Source organism: Capricornis sumatraensis, chromosome 14 (assembly GCF_032405125.1).
Source record: "Capricornis sumatraensis isolate serow.1 chromosome 14, serow.2, whole genome shotgun sequence".
NCBI classification, from domain to species: domain Eukaryota; kingdom Metazoa; phylum Chordata; class Mammalia; order Artiodactyla; family Bovidae; genus Capricornis; species Capricornis sumatraensis.
Window position 1 is genome coordinate 31,009,489 of NC_091082.1, and position 27,601 is coordinate 31,037,089.

Sequence of the window (27,601 nt, forward strand, 5' to 3'; positions counted from 1 at the left end):
AGACAAACCAGCCAACAAAAGCAAGTTCACTTGCCTACCATCACATAAAAGCACCAAAGCCAAGGATAAAATTGATTCACTCCTTATGTGCAAGATTTACTGAAGATGAACCTGAATCAGACACAGGTATTAGAGGATAAACGAGGAAGGTGCAGGCAAGGGCCCCCACCCCAAACTGAGCCTCTATCCCCAGTGGCCACAGGTCTTCCTCTCTGCATCAGGTGGACAGGAAAGAAAATAAGGTGCCACCCATAGGCCACCCATCTTCTAGTGCCTCTGCCTTGAGATCTGTGATTCTAAAAGTCCCCTCTCCAGAGGTCAGGGCAGCCTCAAGCCTTCCCATCACCCAACCCCCTTCAGGAGGTTCTTAGCCTTGGTGACATATTATCACCACCAGAGGGCGTTTACTACTTAAGGTGCCAGGCCCTCTAGGCCAGTTAAATTAACCTCTGGGGAGGGTCCCAGGCACAGGTAGTCTGAAAAGCTCCCCAGGTGCTGCTAATGTGTACCCAACAAGTGAGAATCAGTGCTTCTGCCCCTCAAATCTGATGTATCGTAAAAGCCTGGATCTAAAATGAACCCAAATCAGTCGAAGGGACAGATAGTCCATTACTCCAAACCCAATAGGGAGCAGCAGAAAGCATATAGAAAATAATCACAATGCAAGTCAAAAAACCAAACAGAAAGGCCAATTAAGAACCATGGGAGTTCAGAGGGAAAGATGACTTCCCGTGGGGGCAATCACAGATTCCTTGGTAGAGATCTCAAAGGCTGAGCACAATGAGAAGACGGGAGACACAAGCAACTCTAAGGAACTGACCAGGTAAAGAGGTTAATGTGGATGTCTTCCAAAATAGCACGAAGCTTCGTCTCAGCCTCATTTTCAGCAATTGTCAGCTTTTCCCCAGTGTCTCGTCTGACAGCTACAAACTGGCAGTTCTTCATATCACGTGGCCCAACTTCAAGTCTAATCGGGACTCCCTAGAAAGCAAAAAGCAGTGAAAAATGGCACATGCCCATCTCCAACTGAATAAACAGACTGATGTCATGGCTTTACCTGCTATAAATCACAAGCATCCGAAACACAAAGACAGATGCAAACCATTTTAAAGAGAAGGGAATGTTCCTGATACATTTCAGAAACCTATTCCAATGAGAAGGCATAAACCTAAGGAAAGAAGGTACTGCCCGAGTGGCTCTGAGCTGGGAAAGAGTTTAATGGGGAAACATGAGGGCAGCGGTCCAGCTTGCTGTTCCTAATTTCTCTCACATAACAGCACACATGGAAAATCACACCTGCATGGCACACGGGGGTAAACAGAGTAGGCTCCTTGGCACATCCTGGGCTCATTCATGGCACATGGTGTGCTTTGGTGAGAAGGCCCTGGCTCTGGCTGCTCTACCTTGAGCATCAGAATTACTGAAGGACTTGTCAAAGCACACACTGCTGGGCTCCGCCACCTGAGTTTCTGATCACCGTAGGTCCAGTGATGTGGCCCGAGAATCTGTAATCCTATCAAGTTCTAAGATGGTAAAGAATCCATCTGCAATACAGGAGGCATGGGTTCTATCCCTGGGTTGAGAAGATCCCCTGGAGAAGGGAACTGGCTACCCACTCCAGTATTCTTGCCTGGAGAATTTCATGGACAGAGGAGCCTGGTGGGCTACAGTCCATGGGAGCACAAAGAGTTGGACATGCCTGAGTGACTTCTCCCTTCCCTTTCACCAAGTTCTCCAGTGATGCTGAGCTGCTGGTCCTGGGACTGCACTCTGAGAACCATTTCCCAGGAGCCCAGGGTTTTTACAAAGGAGCTTAAGGAGCATATGCAAGTTTAAGCCTTGTGGATGTTCAATCCTTGTGAATCCACATAATGAGTTTGCTCTGAGTGGATTAAGGCTTAAGAGAGCCAACTTTTAGGGGCTAGAAACTTCCTGACAAATAAAACTTTAACACGTTTTTCTTTTTTGAGTGAATGATCCTCTATAATTGTTTTGAATTTAAATTAGGAGCCTGTCTACACAGTTCAGCTGATCAGTCGTCCCCCAAACCAAAGCCAAAGAAAAAAATGTAAATGTTACTCTAGAAAAAAAAGATTTACCCCCTAGAGAAGACTTACTTTATAAAATAACATCACTCTGGAACAAAACACTGTATACTTTCACATTATTTTATTGTTTCCCTTTATTCATCCAATGTATATATGCATTCATGGACCGCATCCTTGTCTAACTCAACAATACTAGGCCATGCTGTGTGGGGCCACCCAAGACGGATGGGTCATGGTGGAGAGGTCTGACAGAATGCGGTCCACTGGAGAAGGGAATGGCAAACCACTTCAGTATTCTTGCCTTGAGAACCCCATGAACAGTTGGCTTAAAGCTCAACATTCAGAAAACTAAGATCATGGCATCTGGTCCCATCACTTCATGGCAAATAGATGGGGAAACAGTGGAAACAGTAAGAGACTTTATTTTTGGGGGTTCCAAAATCACTGCAGATGGTGACTGCAGCCATGAAGTTAAAAGACGTTTACTCCTTGGAAGGAAGATTATGACCAAACTAGACAGCATATTACAAAGCAGAGACATTACTTTGCCGACAAAGGTCCGTCTAATCAAGGCTATGGTTTTTCCAGTGGTCATGTATGGATGTGAGAGTTGGACTATAAAGAAAGCTGAGTGCTGAAGAATTGATGCTTTTGAACTGTGGTGTTGGAGAAGACTCTTGAGAGTCCCTTGGACTGCAAGGAGATCCAACCAGTCCATCCTAAAGGAGATCAGTCCTGAGTGTTCTTTGGAAGGTCTGATGTTGAAGCTGAAACTCCAATACTTTGGCCACCTGATGCGAAGAGCTGACTCATTTGAAAAGACCCTGATGCTGGGAAAGATTGAGGGCAGGAGGAGAAAGGGATGACAGAGGATGAGATGGTTGGATGGCATCACCAACTCAATGGACATGAGTTTGGGTGGACTCAGGGAGTTGGTGTTGGACAGGGAGGTTTGGCCTGCTGCAGCTCATGGGGTCGCAAAGAGTCGGACATGACTGAGAGACTGAACTGAACTGAACTGATACATGCGTTAAGAAATAGTGTTAAGTGCAGTGAGATTTAAAAAGATGAATAAGAAAGAGATCCTGTCCTCAAAGCTTCATGTTTTGCAGGGTAATTAAGGCATGCATGCTGCTAAGTCACTTCAGTCGTTATCGACTCTGTGCGACCCCATAGACGGCAGCCCACCAGGCTCCCCTGTCCCTGGGATTCTCCAGGCAAGAACACTGGAGTGGGCCGCCATTTCCTTCTCCAATGTATGCAAGTGAAAAGTGAAAGTGAAGTCGCTCAGTCGTTTCTGACTCTTGGCGACCCCATGGACTGCAGCCCACCAGGCTCCTCCGTCCATGGGATTTTCCAGGCAAGAAATAAAAATCAGTGCAGAAAATCAGAAAATCAAAAGTGGGAGACTACCCTCAGCAGGAAGAGAGAAGAAAAGTTACTGGAGAAGGCAAAAGTTAATGAGTAATCATCAAAACAGAAGAACATTCTATAAAATAACTGACCTATATTTACAAAAATGTAAATGCCACGGATGACAATGAAAGGGTGAGGAACTACTCCTGATTAAAAGAAACTAAAAAGACATGACAAGAAAAATGCACTAGGACTACATCCTCTCCTGGGCAAGGGAGAGCGGGGACAGATCAGAGGAAGTCAAAGGAGAGGCCCACAAGCGTGGATGACTATTTTTTTACCTTTCAGTCCAGTTAGTAGCAAGAAGTTTCTTTTTGGTACCTTGGGCAAGTACAAATGGGTTTAAACAAGGTATTACTGAAATCACACACTTGCTATTTCCAAGTAAGTAAAAAAGACTGCAATTAAAGGGAAATTTACACAACTTTAAAGTCTTTATTAAAGGTAGGAGAGTATTTAAAGGAAAAAATATATCACAAAAGGAAAGCAGCATCAATATAATTACTATCCTTCAGCAGAGATTTATCTGAGGGGCCATTTAAAACAAATAAAGAGATAGAGATGAGCAACTTTGGGAACCCAACATGCATTAATACTGAATAATCCCAGTATGGCTAAGATTGCATATTTGAAAGCTTGAACCTGCAACCTCACTACCTCTTCCTATCCACTGCCTGTCATATGAGTTTATAAATTCTTAACTCCTAACTGCTAGTTCTAACAAGATTTGCTGTTTCATCATTAAGAAAAAGTTAAATCCAGAAGTCTGAAAAATGGAATAAAGAATGCAGATCACCTATTAATGACTGTGCAATAAAAGTTAAATCAAAAACATTAAACCAAAATTTAGACTAGACTTGAACATACAAAGTAAGAATGAACAAACCACTGTGAAACTGTAGTGTGAAATTACTGTCTGATTAGCTGCACCAATGACAGCTATTAATAGCTGATGTCCATGCACCCTGATTCTGATAGTCTTACTACTGAAATAACTTATTCTATGAATTCTTGATATAAACGTTTTAGCAACAACCATAGGGGATTTGTTAACCATAAACAAGGTCTACAAGTTCATTTTTATTCAAACAACAAACTGCCAAATTGGGAGAGTGGGAGTAAAATATGCAAGGGAAGCCTTTACCTTGAGTTCCCAGTGATTGAACTTCCAACCTGGTGAGTAATTATCTCGCAAATCAACTCGAACTCGGATATTGACACTGAGTAACCGCCTTCGATAATCATTGCATTTTGTAAGTAGAGCATCCCTGTCTTCTTCAGAAAGTGCATTTGTGATGCCACAGGGAATAACCACCACCTAGAATCCAGCATGATATCACAAATTTATACAAAGCAGCATCATACAAAAATAATGAAGCCACAATCACCACCTAGTACTCACAAATCAAAACCTCCTGGTGACTATAAATCTTCACAGAAATCAACTTCTGTGGTCTACACAGAACATCTAGCAATGAGCTGCATATTGTTTGTCCATGATGAATGCATTTTTGTTTCTCATTTAACCTATTATAAATCACTTCAAAACATAATTTCTAGAAGTTTTATAAAGCAGGTAGAAAATTTTAAAGGGCAGAAAACAGTGACATGAATAATACACATAGTTACACAGACTGAAATCTAGCTGTATTCTGTGTTGTTTCCATATTAGCAAAACCTACCTGAATGACATTCAGAAAAGCACACTTTTCAATTTTCTTCACTAAATGTGGCTTGAATTTTATAAAAGAGATGATGAGCAGGAACACTTTCCTTACCTGAACACAGGCTACACGGGGCGGCAGCACTAACCCCACATTGTCCCCGTGAACCATGGTCATCACACCAATAGTTCGAGTCGTCAGGCCCCAGGAGTTCTGATAGGCCAACTGCTTCTCTCCTGCTGTCTTTGGATCTTCAAAAACGATTTCAAACATTTTCGAGAAATTCTGTCCTAAGTGATGTGATGTTGCTCCCTAAAATAGAGAAACACGTCTTTTAACAACCTATTTCGCCTTTGAAAATAACAACTGTTAAGACCACACACCTTAGCATGGCACTAGATCTGCTTTATCTTCCCTGATTTTTTATGTTAAATGAGTTTTTAAAACATAACTGATACAAAAAGGAGTAAGATTAGTAAAAAAAAAAAAAAAATCTATCAGAATTAATACAGAAGACAACTATAATACCTCTTCTGCTGTGGGCAGACCCTTTCATAGGAGTAACTTTAACTACAAAGGTTTAAAAAAATACATCCATGATCTGGTAATTCAGGATACAAGCTTGACTTAACTGACATCGGAGATTTGGGGGAATGGAACAGATTGGCCTGAAATTATAATACGACCTAGAAGCATGTGATATATTGATTTTTTTTTTAAAAGAGTCTACTTCTCTGATGGCAGAAGAAACTTATCAGATTGGCCCATGGCTATGCTTTCAGTCACCTAGGAATCCTCTGTGGCAGTCTGATACCTGGATAGCTCTTCCACTGGCAGATATAAATGCTTCCACTGTAGTGGTGTAATCTCCTCCCGCAAATTTCTCCTTTTCAGTCTTTCTTCCCTTTACAACAGGAATTGCCAGGAGTTCTTCATATACCTGAGCGTATAAGTCAAGTATCTGCAAAACCTGTAACACGTTAAATGTAAAAGTGTTCAAATTTACGCTATATTTATTGGTTACAGATCTATAATAACTATACTATTTAAAACTAACTGTGGTGGGGAAAGCACTTCGAACAACAAAAATCTTTTTTCTTGGAAAGGTTAAAGCAGCCAGCATGAATTCATTAAGAGAGACAAAGCAGAACTCAAAGAAATGGAGCATTTTTCTAAATTAATTTTTACTGGAGTATAATTGCTTTCCAGGGTTGCAGCAGCTTCTACTGCACAGCAGAGAGAATTAGCTGTACCATTCCCTCTTTTTCCTTCCCATTTAGATCACCAAAGAGCACTGAATAAGGTCCCCTGAGATATACAGTAGGTTCTCATTAGTTATGTTTTAGAATAATTTATAATGTACATAAATTTAGAATATAAGAGAAAAATGAATGCTTATGAAAGATACACAGTAACCTGGGTGAAGACATCCTGAAGAATAATTAATTTCACCCATGATATTATAATTTCTTCTATACGCTGAAGTCCGAAACTATTTTCATCTGAAAATTTAAAGCAGCACATTTTCTAATAAAATTTCAGTAAGCAGTTCCTTAAGTTCATCAGACAGTAAAGAATCTGCCTGCAATGCAGAAGATCCAGGTTCAGTCCCCAGATCAGGAAGATTCCTCTGGAGAAGGGAATGGCAACCCACTCCAATATTCTTGCCACGAGAATACCATGGACAGAGGAGCCTGGTGAGCTACAGTCCATGGGGTCGCATAGAGTCAGACGTGACTGAGCAATGAACATTAACACATTTGAATTAACCTGTTTTTAACTTTAAGAGGTGATAGGTAAATTTTAAGGAACAAAACAATTTATACCAGAAAGCTGTCTTATAATGTCACTTCGAGATCAGACCAAATTTCAACTTAGTTATTTACTGAATGATTACTACTATGTAGACAGCACTGCATTACTCACAGCTGGGGGCGGGCGGCGGGTGGAATGCATAGTCTAGACAAAGAATTAGAACAGAATTAATACGGAACACAACTGTTATACCTCTTCTGCTGCCTCTTCAAATGTAGCAAAGGCACTGTGCCCTTCCTGCCAGAGGAATTCACGAGTACGTAAGAAAGGCTGAGGGTGCTTGAACTCCCAACGCTGGAAGAGGCAAGAACACAGTTTGATCATTAGAGCTTTTCAATTTTTAGTGACAACTTTATGTGGTAAGCAATCAGAAATCCTAATTGTGATCCAAAATATCAATATTTCAAAAATGCTTTCATATTCCCAATCCTTTGACTATAAAAGCAAGAAAAAAAATGTGTGTTTTTTTTTTAAATGGCTAAGAAGAAGAATGAAGAATTGTAAGATGGGAGTGCACCTACCACCACGCTGCACCACTGGTTGAGCTTTATGGGCAGGTCTCTGTGGGACTGCACCCACTTCGCATATGCAGGATACATTACTGAAAAGACACAGGGAAGCATGGGCAGTTAGTCATTCCCCTTGAAGGCTGGTACCATTAAAGCAGCAACGCCAGTGAGTGAACGGTACTGTAGCTCATAAAATGGATTAGGCAAGGAAAAACCCGATCGTATTTTATGTTCTTCACAATGTGATTTACATTTGACAACTTCTCAGTGTTTCGTTTATAAAGACACTAAGTGAACGTCTTACAGTATATACTATGTTGTATATTAAGTTCTTTGCATTCATTGCACTGTTCAATCCTCACATTCAACCCACAAAATAAATATCACCTCAATGAAAATGTGGAAGCTGAGCTTAGAGAAGTTAAATAACCTGCTAAATGCAGCAGCTCTCAAACTTTACATTAAATCTATCTGCTCTGTCTACCCAGAGTCTGAAAGCTCTTGCCATGAACTGATAATAAGTGAAGACACTTGTCTTATCATAGCCTATTCAGGATTATCTACAATTAGTAAATAAAAAGAAAACTTTGCCAATCTGCCATGTGAAAATAAAAAGTTGGTGTCAATTTTAACAATGCATCATTATTAAGAGTATCACTGGAAGTATCAAATAAAGAGCAAACAATCCCTAGCTCTAAAGATGGATAACCACTTTCAAGAACACTGACAAGCCCAAAGGCTAGAACTTTCCAAGCGATATTGCCACTTATTATGTGCAGTTTTAGGAAAACCATTTATCCCGTCAGAGAGCTTTTTTCTTTAAGCTGCAAAAAGGAGATAACAGTAGCTGTCTCTACTTTCCTAACTACACATTTGTGAGAATAACACAAGGTGTAAATGAAATCACTTTTTAACCTATAAAAACTCAATATAAATGTTAACATGAAAATGATTAATTTCAAGTCAATATGGCATAAAACACTAGTGTTTGCAATTTTATAATCAAGTCCAAGAATAAAAGTCTATGGGAAGTTCTGAAAAATTATAGCATGAAATTAAAAATGATGCAAGTTTTTTTTTTAAAAAAAAAAAAACTTTATCTGGATGATAAAGAGCTCCACAAAGCATACTATCAGAGAACAAAATTCTATGCCACTCAAATCTGCACTCATCTTTATTAACATTCATTAAACTTTGTATCATCAACAGAAACTATAAATATCACAAAATAAAAGGTGAAACTCAACTCTGGAAGCTGTCTCTAATGTTCAGTGAGCTTTTCTCCTGTGTTCAAGGCCCATCCTCACCTGTTTCACTGGTAGGACGAATGGCAATTGGTTCTGCCAACTCTGTTTTGCCAGATCTTGTCACCCAAGCAACCTAGCAACATAAAATCATTTTTCATACATTTTTTAAACAGCACTTTAGAGAAAGAACACAGATGTAGGCAAATTTCTATTTCAAGTTTTGCTATATCAATTAAGCAAGTTAAAATAACCACTACTGTTCACTGTGAGAAAAGGTATTTACTGTCTTTATAATTTTTTATATTTTATAATAGAAAATCATATTTTATAATTTATAAATTATAATTTATACTGTATTTGTAATTTTTACTGAAAGGTAAAAGCCAGTTAATTAATTAATGTAACAAAAAGAATCATGATTTACACTGATGAAAGAAATATAATTCTTTTAAATTGCTTTACATTTCTCTAAGTTGACTGCTGTAACCTATCTTTTAAATTACTATTCAAGTGTGAATTGAAAATACACTTCTGACTTTATAAGAGAAAAATGCAAAAATTTACCTCAGGAGCAAAGTCAGCAATATGAGTCTTCTCTTTCTCTAATGCACCTTGAGACACAAACATGGGGAAATAGCAGTTTTCAACACCAAGTTTCTTGATCTCAGCATCAAAAAAGTCCTTGATGGATTCCCAAATGGAATATGCCCAGGGACGAAGGATATAGCAGCCACTTACATCATGGTATTCAATCATTTCTGACTTTGTGATGACCTTTTTAAAAGAAAAATACATTCTATAAAGCCTAAATTGAACCAAAATCACAGTGCAAGTGCCAAGAATATGAGAGTCAAGCTTCAAGTCTGGAGGCTTTCCCTGCTGGTGAATCCTCTTTATATGCATGTAAGATGGATCTTTCTAGATCCTTCTAAGAAAAAAGAGTGCTCTAAGTTCGTAAGACTTGAACCCTAATCTTGCTTCTGCTGTTTTACTGTTTTGTTACTTTGGACTAATACTTTCACCTCACCAAAAAAACAAAACAAAAATAAAATAATGACTATCTCATAGATCTACTTCTCGTTTCAATACTTCCTGTGAGCATGCTTTGAAAACTGACACGTTACATGACTATACTATGGATTACTAAAGGCATTATTGCCTCTGTATCTGGATTTTAGAATCTAAATGTAAGTAGCCTGTGAGAAATTTAAAAGAAGAAATCAACTGAGCCCATACTCACTTGAGAATACCAATCTGCAAGACTGTCTTCTTTTCTGGCCTCAAGACCCAACCTGTAGATATAAAAAATAAAATATAAATCTCTTCATCCAGCAATTGCTTTGAGGCTGAATAGAAATAAACCCCGAAACTTCAAAATGGCTTGTTTTTCTTCAGGATGAGTTATTTCTATGTTTGTATCTCTTCTGTATTCATCCCTATATTTTTATCCTAGAAAATAGTCATTTCTTAAAGGGTAGTGTGATACTGTCCACAAAAATTAGGAAAGCTAAACCTAACAAAAAGCTATGATTTTAATGCATACATTCCTTTACAAAGTTCTTTATAAGTTACGTTATAAGTGAAGTCACTCAGTCGTGTCCGACTCTGCAACACCATGGACTGTAGCCCACCAGGCTCCTCCGTCCATGGAATTTTTCAGGCAAGAGTACTGGAGTGGATTGCCATTTCCTTCTCCAGGGGATCTTCCTGACCCAGAGATCGAACCCAGGTCTCCTGCATTGCAGGCAGACGCTTTACCATCTGAGCCACCAGGGAATCCCAGTTACCTTGTAAGTTCTTTATAAATTACTACTTATTTGTAGTAAAGACAGAATTTACTCTCACTAAAAAATAAAAGGAAGTTTTTGCCAATCTCAATCCAGATAAATTAGAGTAACATCAGTGTCTCACTGTAAGTAACCTGTAAATAGTAAAGAACAATGGCTATATATATATACTTATGTCAATACACAAATGTGTGTATGTGTGTGTATATATATCCTTACATGTTCTTTAAGTTTTTCTTTTAATTTCAATCAATAAAAGTCACAGAGATAGATACCTCCAAAATAAATTAGGTCTACAATAAAAAAACTATTCTAGGCAATAATCTTTTTTTTGAAACACTGACAATTATTCAGTAAACTGCAGTCTTAAAATTCACACAGAAAGTCTACCCAGTAGTTATGTCTTATAAAAGGTCCATCTTTTTAGAGTTTATTGGCTTACTAGCTTAAAAGCTGAATGTATTTACATTTGAATTCTCCATTTTTCACTTTGACACATCTCAGCAAAATGTCTACATGAAGCAGTCAGAGGTAAAAGGTAAAATGTTCTGTTCTCATCTCTCAGTTCAGTTCAGTTCAGTCGCATCCAACTCTTTGTGACCCAATGCATCGCAGCACGCCAGGCCTCCCTGTCCATCATCAACTCCCGGAGTTCACTCAAACTCATGTCCATCGAGTCAGTGATGCCATCCAGCCATCTCATCCTCTGTCGTCCCCTTTTCCTCCTGCCCCCAATCCCTCCCAGCATCAGAGTTCTCGCCTCTACTATTCTATAATTCTGATCACCTAGTCGATGTGCAAGAAAAGTCACAGTTGTATTCTCTTGTTAAAGGAGAGACGAGAGACAGGATGCCATGAGAGATGAGAGGCAGGATTTGAAATTCAGCTAAAAAATCTTAACACCAAAGTATCTCTAAGTAGTAGCTGCTAATATCAGCTTAGCTCAGGTTTAGCTTCGAGAGAATCTCACATAGAGTTCACTCTAATTTTGGGATGGGGATAATGGAGGAATCTTATTGTTCACATGGATTGGAAATATCAAAACACTGTTTATTCCACAGTGGGTAGTCATCTTTAAACCAGGTTTGTTTCATATTTAACCAACCATTTTAAAAACCTATTTCAAATGAAGTTCTCATTTAGTCCTCACAAAAGATTTTCATTTGAAAAATCTGCTAAAGTAAAAAACAATATGTATAGTTAGGTTAACAATTGTGTTAAAGGGAAGAAAAAGAGAAAAAAATAACATTTTTGCTGTTCAGTCGCTAAGTTGTGGATAGGCAACTCTGCAATTCCATAGATCACAGTATACTGGGCTTCCCTGTCCTCCACTGTTTCCCGGAGCTTGCTCAAATTCATATTCATTCAGTTAGTGACGTTACCCAACCATCTCATCTGTCGCCCCCTTCTCCTTTTGCCTTCAATCTTTCCCAGCATCCGGGTCTTCTCCCAAAATACATACATATACATGTAATTGTTTTTACTTGTGTAAGCAAATGAAAATCTCTTGATGGATAGAGAAGAAACTAGTAACACTGGTGACCAGTTCATTATGGTGGTTGGAGGAACTGGGAAAATGGGAAACAACCATAGGACTGAGATTTCACTGAGCTTTTTATTTTCTAAGATTCTTGAACCAAGCAAATGAATGTGTTACCATTTAAATATACAGAAAATGAACAGAAGCTATCTGCTGATATTATACATTTAGCATTCTCCAATTTAATGTGATAGTCAAACTAACCAAAAAGAAGGTTTTTTCAATAAAGTTGAATTCATCTAAAACTTTGCTTCACTTCAACTGAAGCTTCCGGTTTATTACCTGGTCTGCTTCTTAGGCCCTTGTCCTTCCCCTGCTCCATTTGGTGACAGCCCACTTCCTTGGTTTTTAGAGAAGTCTTTCTTTTGGGTGTCATTTTGCTTCTGAGGCTTATTCTGCTTTTCAGATTTATTCTCCTTTTCTTTCTTTTTCTTATCTTTCTCCTCAGCCCCAGTGACAGAGACAGGCTTATAGTCTACTCCTGTCAGAGACCTGTACTGTGTTTTCAGCTGAAGGAGGTCTTGTACGGCTGTATCTACTTGATCCTTTAACAGAGAGGAAAAAGAGAAGAGAGCATTTAATTCCAATCGCTATCTAAGCACTGACGTCCGATGTTTTACAAGCACATCTGAAAACACAAAGGCAGAGGGGTAAGGGCTAGCGGTGGAGGATGTTAAATATACTAACTGCTGAAATGAATAAGAGAACATGGTAAGTACGGAGAGAACTTGAAAAGTCACTAAAAAATTGTACTATAATGGCTCTGTTTAAAGAATAGTTGCTAGCCAAACGCAGCTACTTAAAGTAAATAAAACTTAAAATTTAATTCCTCAATCACAATAGCCCCATTTCAACTGCTCAGCAGTTCCAGAGGCTAGTGACTACGGTACTGGACAGAACTGTTAGAGGACATTTCTATCATCTCAGAAAGTTCTACTGGAAACCACAAGATATAACATGTATTCTACAGTTTAACATGAGTCTGTAAAGGACAGAAGTTAAACATTTCACAATTATAAAAATGACAATAATCAAGCTTCTATATTACTGGTTAAACTTCAAAACCTGTAACGACTGTTTTCCACTCATGTGAATTTGTACCAAAAATCCTACTCCTATAGTATAATAGGACAAGTGCAAACTACACTAAAAGTTCAAAGTAAAAGCTGCCATTTGAGACTGACAGAGCTTTAGGAGTATGAGTCACGCAAAGAGTATGCATCAAGTGTCTCCACTGTGCCAGGCACTGACAGATATAGGTCTCTATTCTTACAGCCAAGAAAGACAATAATTAAAATATAGTGTGTTTAACCTGTGGATGTGACGGGTGATGAAAGTCAAGTCCAATACTGCATTGGAACCTGGAATATTAGGTCCATAAATCAAAGCAAAATGGAAGTGGTCAAACAGGAGATGACAAGATGACATTTTAGGAATCAGTGAACTAAAATGGACTGGAATAGGTGAATTTAACTCACATTACAGTTATATCTACTACTGTGGGCAAGAATCCTTTAGAAGACATGGAGTAGCCATCATGATCAACAAAAGAGTCCAAAAAATGCAGTACTTGGATGAAATCTCAAAAACGACAGAAGGCAAACCAATCAGTATCAATGAAATCCAAGTCTATGCCCCAACTAGTACTGCTAAAGTAGCTGAGGTTGAACAGTTCTACGAAGACCTATAAGACCTTCTAGAACTAACATCCCAAAAAGATGTCCTCTTCATTATAGGGGACTGGAATGCAAAAGTAGGAAGTCAAGAGGTACCTGGAATAACAGGCAAATTTGGCCTTAGAACAAAATGAAGCAGGTCAACGGCTAACAGAGTTTTGCCAAGAGAACGCGCTGGTCATAGCAAACACCCTCTTCCAACAACACAAGAGAAGAATCTACACATGGACATCACCAGATGGTCAATACCAAAATCAGATTGATTCTATTCTTTGCAGCCAAAGATGAAGAGACTCTATACAGTCAGCAAAAGCAAGACCAGGAGCTGACGGTGGCTCAGATCACGAACTCTTTATAGCCAAATTCAGACTTAAATTGACGAAAGTAGGAAAAACCACTAGACCATTCAGGAACGACCTGAATCAAATCCCTTACAATTATACAGTGGAAGTGACAAATAGATTCAAGGGATTAGATCTGAAAGAGTGCCTGAAGACTATGGACGGAGGTTCGCAACACTGTACAGGAGGCAGTGATCAAGACCATTCACAAGAAAAAGAAATGCAAAAAGGCAAAACAGTTGTAGGACAGGGCCTTACAAATAGCTGAGAAAAGAAGAGAAGCTAAAGGCAAAGGAGAAAAGGAAAGATATACCCATTTGAACGCAGAGTTCCAAAGAAAAGCAAGGAGATAAGAAAGGCTTTCCTCAACGCAAAGAAAAAGAGGAAAACAACAGAATGGGAAAGACTAGAGATTTCTTCAAAAAATCAGGGATACCAAGGGAACATTTCATCCAAAGATGAGCACAATAAAGGACAAAAATGGTATGGACCTAGCAGAAGCAGAAGATATTAAGTAGAGGTGGCAAGAATACACAGAAGAACTATAGATCTTCATAACCCAGATAACCACGAGGGTGTGATCACTCACCTAGAGCCAGACATCTTGGAATGCGAAGTCAAGTGGACCTTAGGAAGCATCATTTTGAACAAAGCTAAGGGAGGTGATGGAATTCCAGTTGAGCTATTTCAAATCCTAAAAGATGATGCTATGAAAGTGTTGCACTCAATACGCCAGCAAATCTGAAAAACTGAGCAGTGGCCACAGGACTGGAAAAGGCCAGTTTTCATTCCAATCCCAAAGAAAGGCAATGCCAAAGAAGGCTCAAACTACCACACAACTGCACTCATCTCAGATGCTAGCAACGCAATGCTCAAAATTCTCCAAGCCAGGCTTCAACAGTACATGAACCATGAACTTCCAGATGTTCAAGCTGTATTTCAAAAAGGCAGAGGAACCAGAGATCAAATTGCCAACATCCACTGGATCATCAAAAAAGCAAGAGAGTTCCAGAAAAACATCTACTTTTGTTTTATTGACTATGACAAAGCCTTTGACTGTGTAGATCAAAACAAACTATGGAAAATTCTTAAAGAGACGGGAATACCAGACCACCTGACCTGCCTCCTGAGAAACCTGTACGCAGGTCAAGATCCAACAATTAGAAATGGACATGGAACAACAGACTGGTTCCAAATCGGGAAAGGAGTACATCAAGGCTGTATTTGTCAGCCTGCTTATTTAACTTATATGCAGAGTATATCATGAGAAACGCTGGACTGGAAGAAGCACAAGCTGGAATCAAGATTGCCAGGAGAAATATCAATAACCTCAGATATGCAGATGACACCACCCTTATGGCAGAAAGTGAAGAACTAAAGAGCCTCCTGATGAAAGTAAAAGAGGAGAGTGAAAAAGGTGACTTAAAGCTCAACATTCAGAAAATGAAGATCATGGCATCTGGTCCCATCACTTCATGGCAAGTAGATGGGGAAACAGTGGAAAGAGTGAGAGAGTTTATTTTTTCGGGCTCCAAAATCACTATAGATGGTGATTGCAGCCATGAAATTAAAAGATGTTTGCTCCTTGGAAGAAAAGCTATGACCAACCTAGACAGCACATTAAAAAGAAGAGACATTATTTTGTCAATAAAGGTCCCTCTAGTCGAGGCTATGGTTTTTCCAGTAGTCATGAATCGATGTGACAGTTGGAGTACAAAGAAAACTGAGCGCTGAAGAATTGATGCTTTTGAACTGTGGTGTTGAAGACTCTTGAGAGTCCCTTGGACTGCAAGGAGATCCAACCAGTCCATCCTAAAGATCAGTGTTGGGTGTTCATTGGAAGGACTGATGCTGAAGCTGAAACTCCAATACTTTGGCCACCTGATGTGAAGAGCTGACTCATTTGAAAAGACCATGATGCTGTGTAAGATTGAAGGTGGGAGGAGAAGGGGACAACAGAGGATGAGATGGTTGGATGGCATCACCGACTCAATGGACATGAGTTTGGGTAAACTCCAGGAGTTGGTGATGGACAGGGAGGCCTGGCGTGCTGCAGTCCATGGGGTCTTAAAGAGTCAGACACCTCTGAGCAACTGAACTGAACCTAGACAGCATATTAAAAAGCAGAGACAGTTACCAACAAAGGTCCGTCTAGTCAAAGCTACGGTTTTTCCAGTAGTCACTGTATGGATGTGAGAGTTGGATTATAAAGCAAGCTGACTGCCGAAGAATTGATGCTTTTTAACTATGGTGTTGGAAAAGACTCTTGAGAGTCCCGTGGACTGCAAGGAGATCAAACCAGTCTATCCTAAAGGAAATCAGTCCTGAATGCTCACTGGAAGGACAGATGCTGAAGCTGAAATTTCAATCTTTTGGCTACCTGATGCAAAGAACCAACTCACTGGAAAAGACCGTGATGCTGGGAAAGATTGAAGGTGGAAAAGAAGGGGACGACAGAGGATGAGATGGTTGGATGGCATCACCGATGCAATGTACGTGAGTTTGAGTAGGCTCTGAGAGTTAGTGATAAGACAGGGAAGCCTGACGTGCTGTAGTAAGAAGGGTCGCAAAGAGTCAGACACAACTGAGTGACTGAACTGAAGTGTTATGTCAGAGAACAGCAGAGTCCATGAGCATGTCCAGTCAACCCTAGTTGGTGGGAAAAGGATCAACAAACAATTCCCTAAAAGGCAAGATAAAAGAGTTGAGAACTGACATTAAGAGTAGAGGATAACTAGGTTTGACGGGCAGAAAGCGTTCCAGGCAAAGAAAGTAGCCTGTAATGTACAAAACAAAAACACACAAATGTAATACCACACCAACCTTAGAAGCTTTTTCAGCTTTAAGTTTTCGAACTACTTCTCCTTGAGAAGCTACTTTGTCAAAAAGTAGTTTGGCTTCTGGTGTTTCTGGACCACTAGGCTCAGAGCTTCTGGGTGGACTTGAATCTGAACTTTGAGATGATGGGGGCTGACCAGGAATGTACTCCTTCCCAGTTTTTTCTTTATACTGAGCTTTTAGGGACAGTAAGCATTCTACAGCTTCATTTACTTTAGCCTGTGAGAAAAGGGGAAAAAAAGACAAATATTTAATGCTTTCTGAAATTTCTGAAAATTTCAATTAGTATTAAAAATCATTAATTACTGCAAAATATCCCTGTAAATAATCATCAAGAAGAAATCCAAGCACAAAGGAGTCAAATAATCAGCCTAAAGTAACACATCAAAGCTAGAGAAAAGTTAAAAATATAAGTATCATAAATCTATATGCAAATCATAAAAATAAGCATAAATGTCATACACATATAATACTATAACTTTTAACTTCATATATGTAGACAGACAAAGTGGAGAACATCCAAGCAAATTGTCAGTTTCCAAGTCTTAGAACTGTAAATAGTGGAGTCAGAATTTACAAAATCATAATTTGCCTGTACAAATTCTTATTTTCTTCAGCCCATTTAACAGACACAAAATATACCATTAGAAAAAACCAGTATGAGCTCACCTAAAGAATAACTACATCACTCTTAAAAATTTACAATGAAATGAGAGTGTATGTTGAGGTTTTAGATATTCACTTCATATATATATCAGCCTCTGATACTTCCACTTAATTATGGTGAAGAAGAATGAAACACTCAGCCAAAAGGAAGATTCTTGTGACTTCAGCAGAGGACACCAACACAGGCCAAGCTGGATACTTCACCTGAATAGAGACACCATCTAACCACAGACTATACTACATGCTTATACTGCACACTCTACCGCTGGAAAGCCGAAGCATCAATCCAATCAGAGAAAAAGTGCCTCCCAAATAGCTTATGCAAGTTTTGCTGCTACATTCTAACAATGCTCCAAATAGCTAAGAAGAACCCAAGAGAAACAGAAAGAATGTTAAGATGGGCTCAAAGGGAAGCAGGAAGAATCCATATATCTTCAAAGAATTGCATCAACAAAATAGCAAATGACACTTCCTTGTCCAGCTATTTATGATACAATTCTCCTGCCTGTCAGAGTGCCGCAGCAGGTATCACAGAGGAGGATAAAAGGAGAAACTGCAAAGAGCTGGTTGTCTGATTTGTATTTCTGACCTGTCTCTTGTTTATACCGTCTTTAGAACTTAAAAGTGTTTTCAAAGCAAAATCTATCTGTCTAAGAAAAGAGACAGAGAGTTAATCAGACATATAAGAATTGAGAAAAAAAGAATCTTCCATCAGCTAAATGAAAGAACATAGAAAAAAAAGTTAAGGGACTTCCCCTGCAGCCATTTCTACAAAAAGACACCTATCTGAAAAAGTTCCATTTTACACCATAAGCAGGTGTTGACTACAGTTCAAAGTCAGATGGCACACACTTCACAAAGGAAAAAACCCTTGTGTGGCAAAGGAGAAAATTAGCATGGGAAAACCACTTCATTACTGAATGAAATATTCTAAAAGACCAAAATTATATATACCTCTCCAATTGGGAAATGGAACATTCTAGATATCTAAATAATCTGCTGCTGCTGCTAAGTCGATTCAGTCGTGTCCGACTCTGTGCAACCCCACAGATGGCAGCCCACCAGGCTCCCCCGTCCCTGGGATTCTCCAGGCAAGAACACTGGAGTGGGTTGCCATTTCCTTCTCCATCTAAATAATCTACTCAGATTATTTTTCAAAACAGGGTGAAATCATACTACTTGCTATTCAGTCTTTTCTGATGATTTAGAAGGTAACCAAAGATTCTTGAGAGAAAGAGAATTAGACGCATAAAACATAAGTGACCATCATTTTATGGCCTATTTACTCTGTACCAGATATGATGCTAAGTGCTTTTTATGGACCATCTTAGTTAATTCTCTAAACAATCCTTATCCATTTTATAAAAAAAAAAAAAGAAAAGTTTAGAAAGATTAGGGACCATACCCAAAGTTACACAGTAAGTGGTAGAGTGAGAATTTTAATCTAGGGTTTATTCTAGACACAGGGATCCCCAAACTCCAGAATCTAATGCCTGATAAGTTGAGGTGGAACTGATGTAATAATAATAAAGTGCACAATAAACATAATGTGCTTGAATCATCTTGAAACCATCCCCCCATCCCCCCAGTCCATGGAAAAATTGTCTTCCATGAAACCAGTCCCTGGTACTAAAAAGGTTGGGGACTGTTGTTCTAGAGTTTTGATCTTAATCACTATAGTATGCATCACATTACAGAAAATATGAGACAGTGATCTAAATTTAAAAGGTAATTTTAATCCTGCTAAAAAGCAAGAGAGTTCCTGAAAAACATCTATTTCTGCTTTATTGACTAGGCCAAAGCCCTTGACTGCATGGATCACAATAAACTGTGGAAAATTCTGAGAGAGATGGGAATACCAGACCACCTGACCTGCCTCTTGAGAAACCTATATGCAGGTCAGGAAGCAATAGTTAGAACTGGACATGTAACTACAGACTGGTTCCAAATAGGAAAAGGAGTACGTCAAAGCTGTATATTGTCACCCTGCTTATTGAACTTACATGCAGAGTACATCATGAGAAACGCTGGGCTGGAAGAAGCACAAGCTGGAATCAAGATTGCTGGGAGAAATATCAATCACCTCAGATATGCAGATGACACCATCCTAATGGCAGAAGGTGAAGAACTAAAGAGCCTCTTGATGAAAGTAAAAGAGGAGAGTGAAAAAGTTGGCTTAAAGCTCAACATTCAGAAAATGAAGATCATGGCATCTGGTCCCATCACTTCATGGCAAATAGATGGGAAAACAGTGGAAACAGTGGCTGACTTTATTTCTTTGGGCTCCAAAATCACTGCAAATGGTGACTGCAGTCATGAAATTAAAAGAAGCTTGCTCCTTGGAAGAAAAGCTATGACCAACCTAGACAGCATCTTAAACAGCAGAGACATTACTTTGCCAACAAAGGTCCATCTAGTTAAGGCTATGATTTTCCAGTAGTCATGTATGGATGTGAGAGTTGGACTATAAAGCTGAGTGCCGAAGAATTGATGCTTTTGAACTGTGGTGTTGGAGAAGGCTCTTGGGAGTCCCTTGGACTACAAGTAGATCCAACCAGTCCATCCTAAAGGAGATCAGTCTTGGGTGTTCATTGGAAGGACTGATGTTGAAGCTAAAACTCCAATACTTTGGCCACCTGATGTGAAGAGCTAATTCATTTGAAAAGACCCTGATGCTAGCAAAGATTGAGGGCAGGAGAAGAAGGGGATGACAGAGGATGAGATGGTTGGATGGTACCATCGACTCAATAGACATGAGTTTGGCTGGACTCTGGGAGTTGGTGATGGACAGGGAGGCCTGCCGTGCTGTGGTTCACGGGGTCACAAAGAGTCGGACACAACTGAGCAACTGAACTGAACTGAATCCTTCTAATGTGCCACAAAAACTGCTTTTTTAAAAGAGATCTGTGATTATTACTGAATATGTCTCACAGAATGAGAAAAAAAATGATTTCTTTTAATATTTTAATTTTCTGCATTAAAGGCATTTACAAAGCAGAATTGGATGATACTACTCAGTAGACTACACAACAGCATAAGCACTTGTTAATAGATCTTAAGTCTTTAATGGACAAAGACTGTTCTAAACTTACTTAATGTGCCAACACAGACAAAAAAAGTTTTCAATAAATAATTGCTGATACAAATAAATGAGAACGAAAACAGCCTACTGAAAAACCTTCAGTAAAGGTTTAAGATGGGAATTTGAGGAAGTAAAAACAACCCTGAGAGTAGGATATTAAAATATGACTGAAAATGGACAAAGTGGATGAGAACACAGTTGGTTGGGACACATGAGAAGTACACAAACTATTTTTGCAGCAGCCACTAGTGGAAACATTTCCCCACAGGAAAAGGGGGGAACTTTAATAAAAAGTTAACCAATTTTAAAATAGTAAGAACAACAACAAAAATTAGCAAGAACAGAACCTTTCAAAATGGCCTTAGCACCTCAATGATCAGTGGGAAACAAAGGTTTAAAAAATACTTTTTAAATACAAGGTACTGAGAATCAAAATGCTACAACTGCAGAAGTGAAAGGTGCCATCACCCCCACCACATAGGCGAGGTTTGACAAGACCAGACAATTATGAACTATTTTTAAGAATTTTTTTTATGTGGACCATTTTGTGGGTCTTTATTCAATCTTTTACAATTTGCTTGTTTTTTATGCTCTGTTTTTTCACCCTGAAGCATGTGAGATCTTAGCTCCCTGACCAGGGATCAAACCCACACACCCTGTACTAGACGGTGAAGTCTTTTAACCACTGGACTGTCGCAGAAGTACTGTGAATTATTATTTGTATTTAATGTAGTAATCATCTGATTTTGCTGCCATTTATTACTCCAATTTTTAAAATCCTCAACTACAGATGTTCTGAAAACTTTTTCAACAAAAGGCATGGGCCAGACAGTAAATATTTTAGGCTTTGCAAGGCTGCTGCAACTATGCAACTCTGGAATTACAACACAAACACGGCCATAGACAAAATATGTAAACTAGTAAGTGTGGTTGTGTTCCAGTGACATTTCACTCACAAAACACAGGTGTAGGTCAGCTTGGCAAGCCCTGTCCTCAAGTGTCACAAGTGTTCCATAAAAACTTGGATTTACCCGTTCCTGACTTCCAATTCAAAAAATATTGGGTTGGCCAGAAGATTTGTTCAAATTTTTCCATAAGGTATTATTTAATGTTCAGAACGTTTCACTCAGATTTCAGACCAGAGAGATCTGTTCAAAGTCAAAACTTTATTTTTTGGATCTGTGGCTTTAAAACTTTTACAAGTTAATATGTAAAATCTGAACAGTGACCTTAACTATGAAAGTAACTCAGCAGTCAGAGCTATGAAATCTTGGGCGTATTCGTGAATTTCACCTCACACGCTATCTGCCCGATCTACCACTTTAACACAGAAGCCTCCTGGGCAGGCGGAAGAGCAAAGAGGAGCACAAAGCGGACTGGAAGGGGCACTGAGGGTGAACGTGAAGGTTGTTATTCTTTGCCCGCGTTGTGCTAATACTCTGCTTTCATGCCTAAAGGTTCTTACACAGAATCACCAATCTGATCGTGAAGCAGAAAAGGAGGTGGGAGAAACAGAGAAAGAAACTCTCATGGAAACCTGTAACTATAAAACCTCAGCCGCAGCCGACCACTTTCCTTACTTGAGTGGTAACATGACGTGGTTGAGAAACTACTTCTGTGGGAAATGGATGATTAAGAGGCTTAGACAAATCATTAATGTAAAACCAGCATAAACTTGCTTAATGAATAGTAACAAACTAGTAAAACCATGACCCCCACCCCTCACAGGTGCTTAGAATGCCTCTAACTGCTGAAACTCCAATACTTTGGCCACCTCATGCGAAGAGTCGACTCACTGGAAGAGACTCTGATGCTAGGAGGGATTGGGGGCAGGAGGAGAAGGGGACGACAGATGAGATGGCTGGATGGCATCACTGACTCGATGGACGTCAGTCTGGGTGAACTCCGGGAGTTGGTGATGGACAGGGAGGCCTGGCGTGCTGCAATTCATGGGGTGGCAAAGAGTCGGACACGACTGAGTGACTGAACTGAAGTAAACTGGAAGTAACCTGCAATCTAGGCTTCGCAAACTTCCTGAAGTTACTTTTATGTTCACATTTTACTTATGTTCACTGCAGGAAGCAGTTTCTCATTGGCTACTAAAGCCAACAAATAAAAAAAAAGGAGTATTATTTGACAAGGTTGTTGTGAGGATTAAATGCAAAAAAAGCATCAGTGCAGAGTGCGCCTTTCCAAATGGAGTCTATACAACATTTCCATTCCTAGTAATTGAGTTGGTTCTCTAGCAAAAAGAGTGATTTACTACTTCAGCATTTAGAGAAAAAAATATAGATATATAAGTAACATTTTGAAACAGATATGGTACACTGTAGGCATTCAATATGCCAACTACAGTGAAGTAAGATGCAGTACCACACTTACCATTATCAAAAAATATGTAGTCAAAGTACCTCCCCAATTTCCAAAGAAATTTAGGTGATTTTTTGACCCACAGGTTGGCTTTTCATAACAGTGCTGTTCAATGGATGTCGTCCATTAACCCAACAGGATGGGAGACATAGTTGGCTGCTTACTCTAAGTATTGAGTTGGCCAAAAAGTTCGTTCAGATGGTATGGACCACCTCGAATGAACTTTTAGGCCAACTCAATATACTTGCTGCTGTTGTTACTACCCCACATACAAGCAACTGACTAAAAATCAGCCCAGGATATCAATGTATTCTACTAAGAATGAAGGAGTTTAAAGATCAAAGTCCTTCCCCTCAAATTACATCTAGAAAGGGGACCATGCTTAGTAAATGAGATATATAGAGTACAAAATGCTCCTAACCTCACCACAAGACAGGAAATAGCAAGGATTTATATCCCCAACAATACATCTATCAGTCTTCACTCCTTGAAGCAAAGCTGTTTTAGCGCATCACAGCTCTGCAGAGCTTCAACAGGCTAATTAAAGAGAAAAACTTTCTCATACTTCACAGTGAGAGAGACAGGAAAATATCAATAATAACTGCTGGAGCAAAGCCCCAAGATCTCCCCAAAGCATTTTCTCTCCTCACCAGAAGGCAAAGGTCCACAGATGAAAGACTCTTAGGGTACAGAGTCTCCAGTCAGAGGCAGAAAAACTCATTAATGAGGTGAGGAATTTACAACCACAAATCACTCAATCATTCTCCAACCCAAGCCCAGGATGCGGATGAGACAACAGATCCCCAGGAGGATTTTAGAACAAATCTCCAGTTACGTAAGTCAGGCCCAGTGGTCCATCACATCTCTCCATGTTCATGCCACAACCCACATTCTACAATTTTTGGTAGCTTATCCAGTTACAGTACTATTAACTTGATATTTTAGATCTTGTTACTTTCTGAGTATAGAAACTACATACCCTGATTATTAAACATGATTTTTCTATCACAGATGCCATTCGTTTTGTCTCTTATTTTGAGCAAGCAATCCTGTTCCAAAATCAGTGCTACCACCCACTTGGCTAAATGTTTTGCCTAAAGATATTATTGAAATGAAATGAAATGTATTGCTGTTGTTTAGTCACTCAGTGGTGTCCAACTCTTTTCCAAGTCCTGACTGTAGCCTGCCAGGCTCCTTTCTTTGTCCATGGGATTTCCCAGGCAAGAATCCTGGAATGGGTTGCAATTTTCTTCTCCAGGGGATCTTCCTGACCCAGGGATCGAATTCATGTCTCCTGCATCAGCAAGTGGATTCTTAATTACTAAGCCACCAGGGAAGCCCAGTGAAATGTATACTTCAGTCAAAATGTGGTATCACTTGAAGGCTCCCCTACAAAAAATCTGAAATAGTCACTGACAGACAATTCTTTATTCCCTGCATGCACCCTGAACTTTTGCTTGTGCTATCTTCTATATCCAGTCCTAGGACAGCAGCATCAATATCACCTGGACAACTTTTTACAAATGCACAACCTCTGCACACTCTGGACTTACTGGAGCTGACACTCAAGAGGTGGAGCCCAGCAACCTGTTTCTGAGAGAGCTCTCCAATAATTCTGATGTACAATAAAGCTTGAGAACCACAGAGCTGGACTTTCAGTACCTCCTCTGAAAGTCATTCATCTTAAAGGGCTTCTTCTACTTCAGGACTGGTTTCAATATTCTTTGTTTCTTCCTTCCCTGTCACTTACAGCCACAGACACTTCTGAGAGCAATTTACATATATCACCCAGGATTATAGCCTGTATACGGTTCTTCCTCAGCCCCTCTCCCCCTCTAGATGGTCAGCTGTGTCTCATCAATATTTCCAGAGCCTGGCACAAGCATGCATCAGTAAACGTTGACTGTTACATCAAAATACTGAATCAGACAGTCTACAGACAACACGTCTTATGAGAAAATGGGACTGGCCAGATTGCTGGACCTCATGAGGTTACCAACAACGTGTCTAAACTCCTTCCAGGATACTGACCTTAGGGGCTTTCTCGGCTTTCAGTTTACGGACCACTTCTCCTTGTGCGGCAACTTCATCATACAGAGATTTACTTTCCACAATATTTGATGATGATTTAGAAGAAATATTCTGTCCTGCTGCAGCGGGAGGATTTCCAGGCTTATATTCCTGGCCAGTTTTCTCCTTATATTCAGCCTTCAAAGCCAAAAGCTGTTTTACAGCTGCATCTATATCTTCCTTTGTGGCTTTCTTGGCTTTTAATTCACGAACCACGTCCCCTTGGGCAGCGACTCTGTTGTAAAGGACCAAGGAATCCTCAGATGTAGCACAAGTACTCAAAGAAGGAGCCGATCTTGTCTTGAGAGGTGTAGATGCCTACCGACACAGAAAACCAAAAACAGAATTATTAATTTGTGTTAAATATCTTTACACAAAATTTTATCAACTATTTTATAATATTTTAAGATAAACACAAAATTTTAAAATGCTAATCTCTTTAAAAAGTTTAGGGAAGGGAGGTGGGAGGGGGGTTCATGTTTGGGAACGCACGTACACCCGTGGTGGATTCATGTCAATGTACGGCAAAACCAATACACTATTGTAAAATAAAGTAAAAATGAAAGAAAAAAAAAAAAAGTTTAGGGAAATCCCTGGTGGTCCAGTGGTTAGGACTCTGTGCTTCCACTGCAGGAGACTTGAATTCAATCCCTGATCAGGGCACTTAGATCCTGCAAGCCACGTGATGCAGTCAAAAAACTTTTTTTCTTAAAGTTCAAATGAACAACCTCATTCCTTAAAAAAACAAAAAAAAGTATCCTAATAAAAAGTAACAGGAATAAACAAAGGTAGAGGTACACAGATATTCACGAAGTGCTTTTTACCATAGTAAAAACCTGAAGCTAAATCTTTACCATTAGGAGACTATTTAAAGAAATGAGAAAGTGAAAGTGAAAGTCGTTCAGTCATCTCTGACTCTTTGCAACCCCGTGGACTACACAGTCTGTGGAATTCTCCAGACCAGAATACTGGAGTGGGTAGCCGTAACCTTCTCCAAGGGATCTTCCCAACCCAGGGATTGAACCCAAGTCTCCCGCCTTATAGGCGGATTCTTTACCAGCTGAGCCACAAGGGAAGCCCAAGAATATTGGAGTGGGTAGCCCATCCCTTCTCCAGCAGATCTTCCCAACCCAGGAATCAAACCGGGGTCTCCTGCATTGCAGGCAGATTCTTTACCAACTGAGGTATCAAGGAAGCCCAAGAAATTATAACACACCCAACAAATCTGAGAATAAACCACTGCCAGTACCAACATACTAGCAGTGCAACCCTGAATTAGTTATTAACACTTAAGGCTTTTACTTTTTTAAAAGATTAACATTTATAATTTGCATACTTTTCTATATTCATATTATATATATATATAAGACTTTATTTAAAAGCAAAGAAAAAGAAATAAAGTCTAAATCCTAGGACAGAAAGACCACTGATTAGACACATATCCATAGAAGTCAATTACTTGCCTCATTCTTTGTTGTTTCTACTTTGGTCTTCTCCTTTGACCCAGATGTTGGCATTTCCTTCGTATGTCCATCAGGAATGTATATCAGAATGCATGGGGCTTCTATGCAGCTATATGGACTAAAAAGAAAATGAAGGGACAAAAAAGTTTATCTGAGCAGCAATTGAATTCCTGCATTAATTCAATGGCACTGTTAATGCTTTTCAAAGTATAAGTAAATAGTCCATTCTCTTATTCACATCACAGTTTCTTCAGAGTAGTTTAAAAATTGACAGTGCTAATCATAAACTTCCACTTTATGAGCGTTCATGGATATAAACCTGCTAAATAAGTGCAGGACAAAGGTGTACCTACTTTGGCCACCAGAAATGGCAATAGTGGATATTCATGTCTCACTCCTGATTTAAAGGAAATGCATCCACGTACCACAACTAATCTGCTTATAAGCAGAAGAATTTCTAGGAAACATTTATTTTACTAGAATTTCTCAATTCTAAAGGGTACAGTAATTAGCAGAATCCACCAACCCTGAGACTATCCCTATGCAAAAAAAAAATTTTTCAAATTTTATAGTAAAGGCCACAGAGTAAAAATAAGAGAATCTGATAACCAGAGAATCCTATATATCTCTTCAGTATATTTTAATATGGCCTTGCTGCTGCTGCTGCTAAGTCGCTTCAGTCGTGTCTGACTCTGTGTGACCCCATACACAGCAGCCCACCAGGCTCCCCTGTCCCTGGGATTCTCCAGGCAAGAACACTGGAGTGGGTTGTCATTTCCTTCTCCAATGCATGAAAGTGAAGTCACTCAGTCGTGTCTGACTCTAAGCGACACCGTGGACTGTAGCCTATCAGGCTCCTCTGTCCATGGCCTTCTCCAGGCAGGAATACTGGAGTGGGTTGCCACTGATATGGCCTTACCGAGATATAATTCACATACCAAAAAATCCACCCTTTGAAAATATACAATTCAGTGGCTACATATGTGCAACCCATCACTACTATCTGATTTTAAAACATTTACATCACCCTAAAAAGAAACAATTTTGCCTTCTGCATTTATCACTTTCT

The 27,601-nt window shown here is 39.4% G+C and overlaps 1 protein-coding gene across 2 annotated transcripts in view; it reads right to left on the bottom strand.

The window, feature by feature from the left end:
- The window catches only part of EPRS1 (glutamyl-prolyl-tRNA synthetase 1), a 64,571-nt gene that overhangs the window by 5,695 nt on the left and 31,275 nt on the right, over positions 1–27,601 (bottom strand). For both annotated transcript variants that reach the window (XM_068985660.1, XM_068985659.1), the window contains 13 exons: positions 26,533–26,650; positions 25,031–25,387; positions 16,867–17,100; positions 12,309–12,571; positions 9,940–9,991; positions 9,264–9,473; positions 8,760–8,832; positions 7,465–7,544; positions 7,136–7,237; positions 5,943–6,098; positions 5,243–5,440; positions 4,609–4,782; positions 821–981 (listed from right to left, as the gene is read on the bottom strand). In XM_068985660.1, coding sequence (XP_068841761.1) covers positions 821–981; positions 4,609–4,782; positions 5,243–5,440; positions 5,943–6,098; positions 7,136–7,237; positions 7,465–7,544; positions 8,760–8,832; positions 9,264–9,473; positions 9,940–9,991; positions 12,309–12,571; positions 16,867–17,100; positions 25,031–25,387; positions 26,533–26,650 — 2,178 coding nt within the window. The remainder of the gene's footprint in view (positions 1–820; positions 982–4,608; positions 4,783–5,242; positions 5,441–5,942; positions 6,099–7,135; positions 7,238–7,464; positions 7,545–8,759; positions 8,833–9,263; positions 9,474–9,939; positions 9,992–12,308; positions 12,572–16,866; positions 17,101–25,030; positions 25,388–26,532; positions 26,651–27,601) is intronic.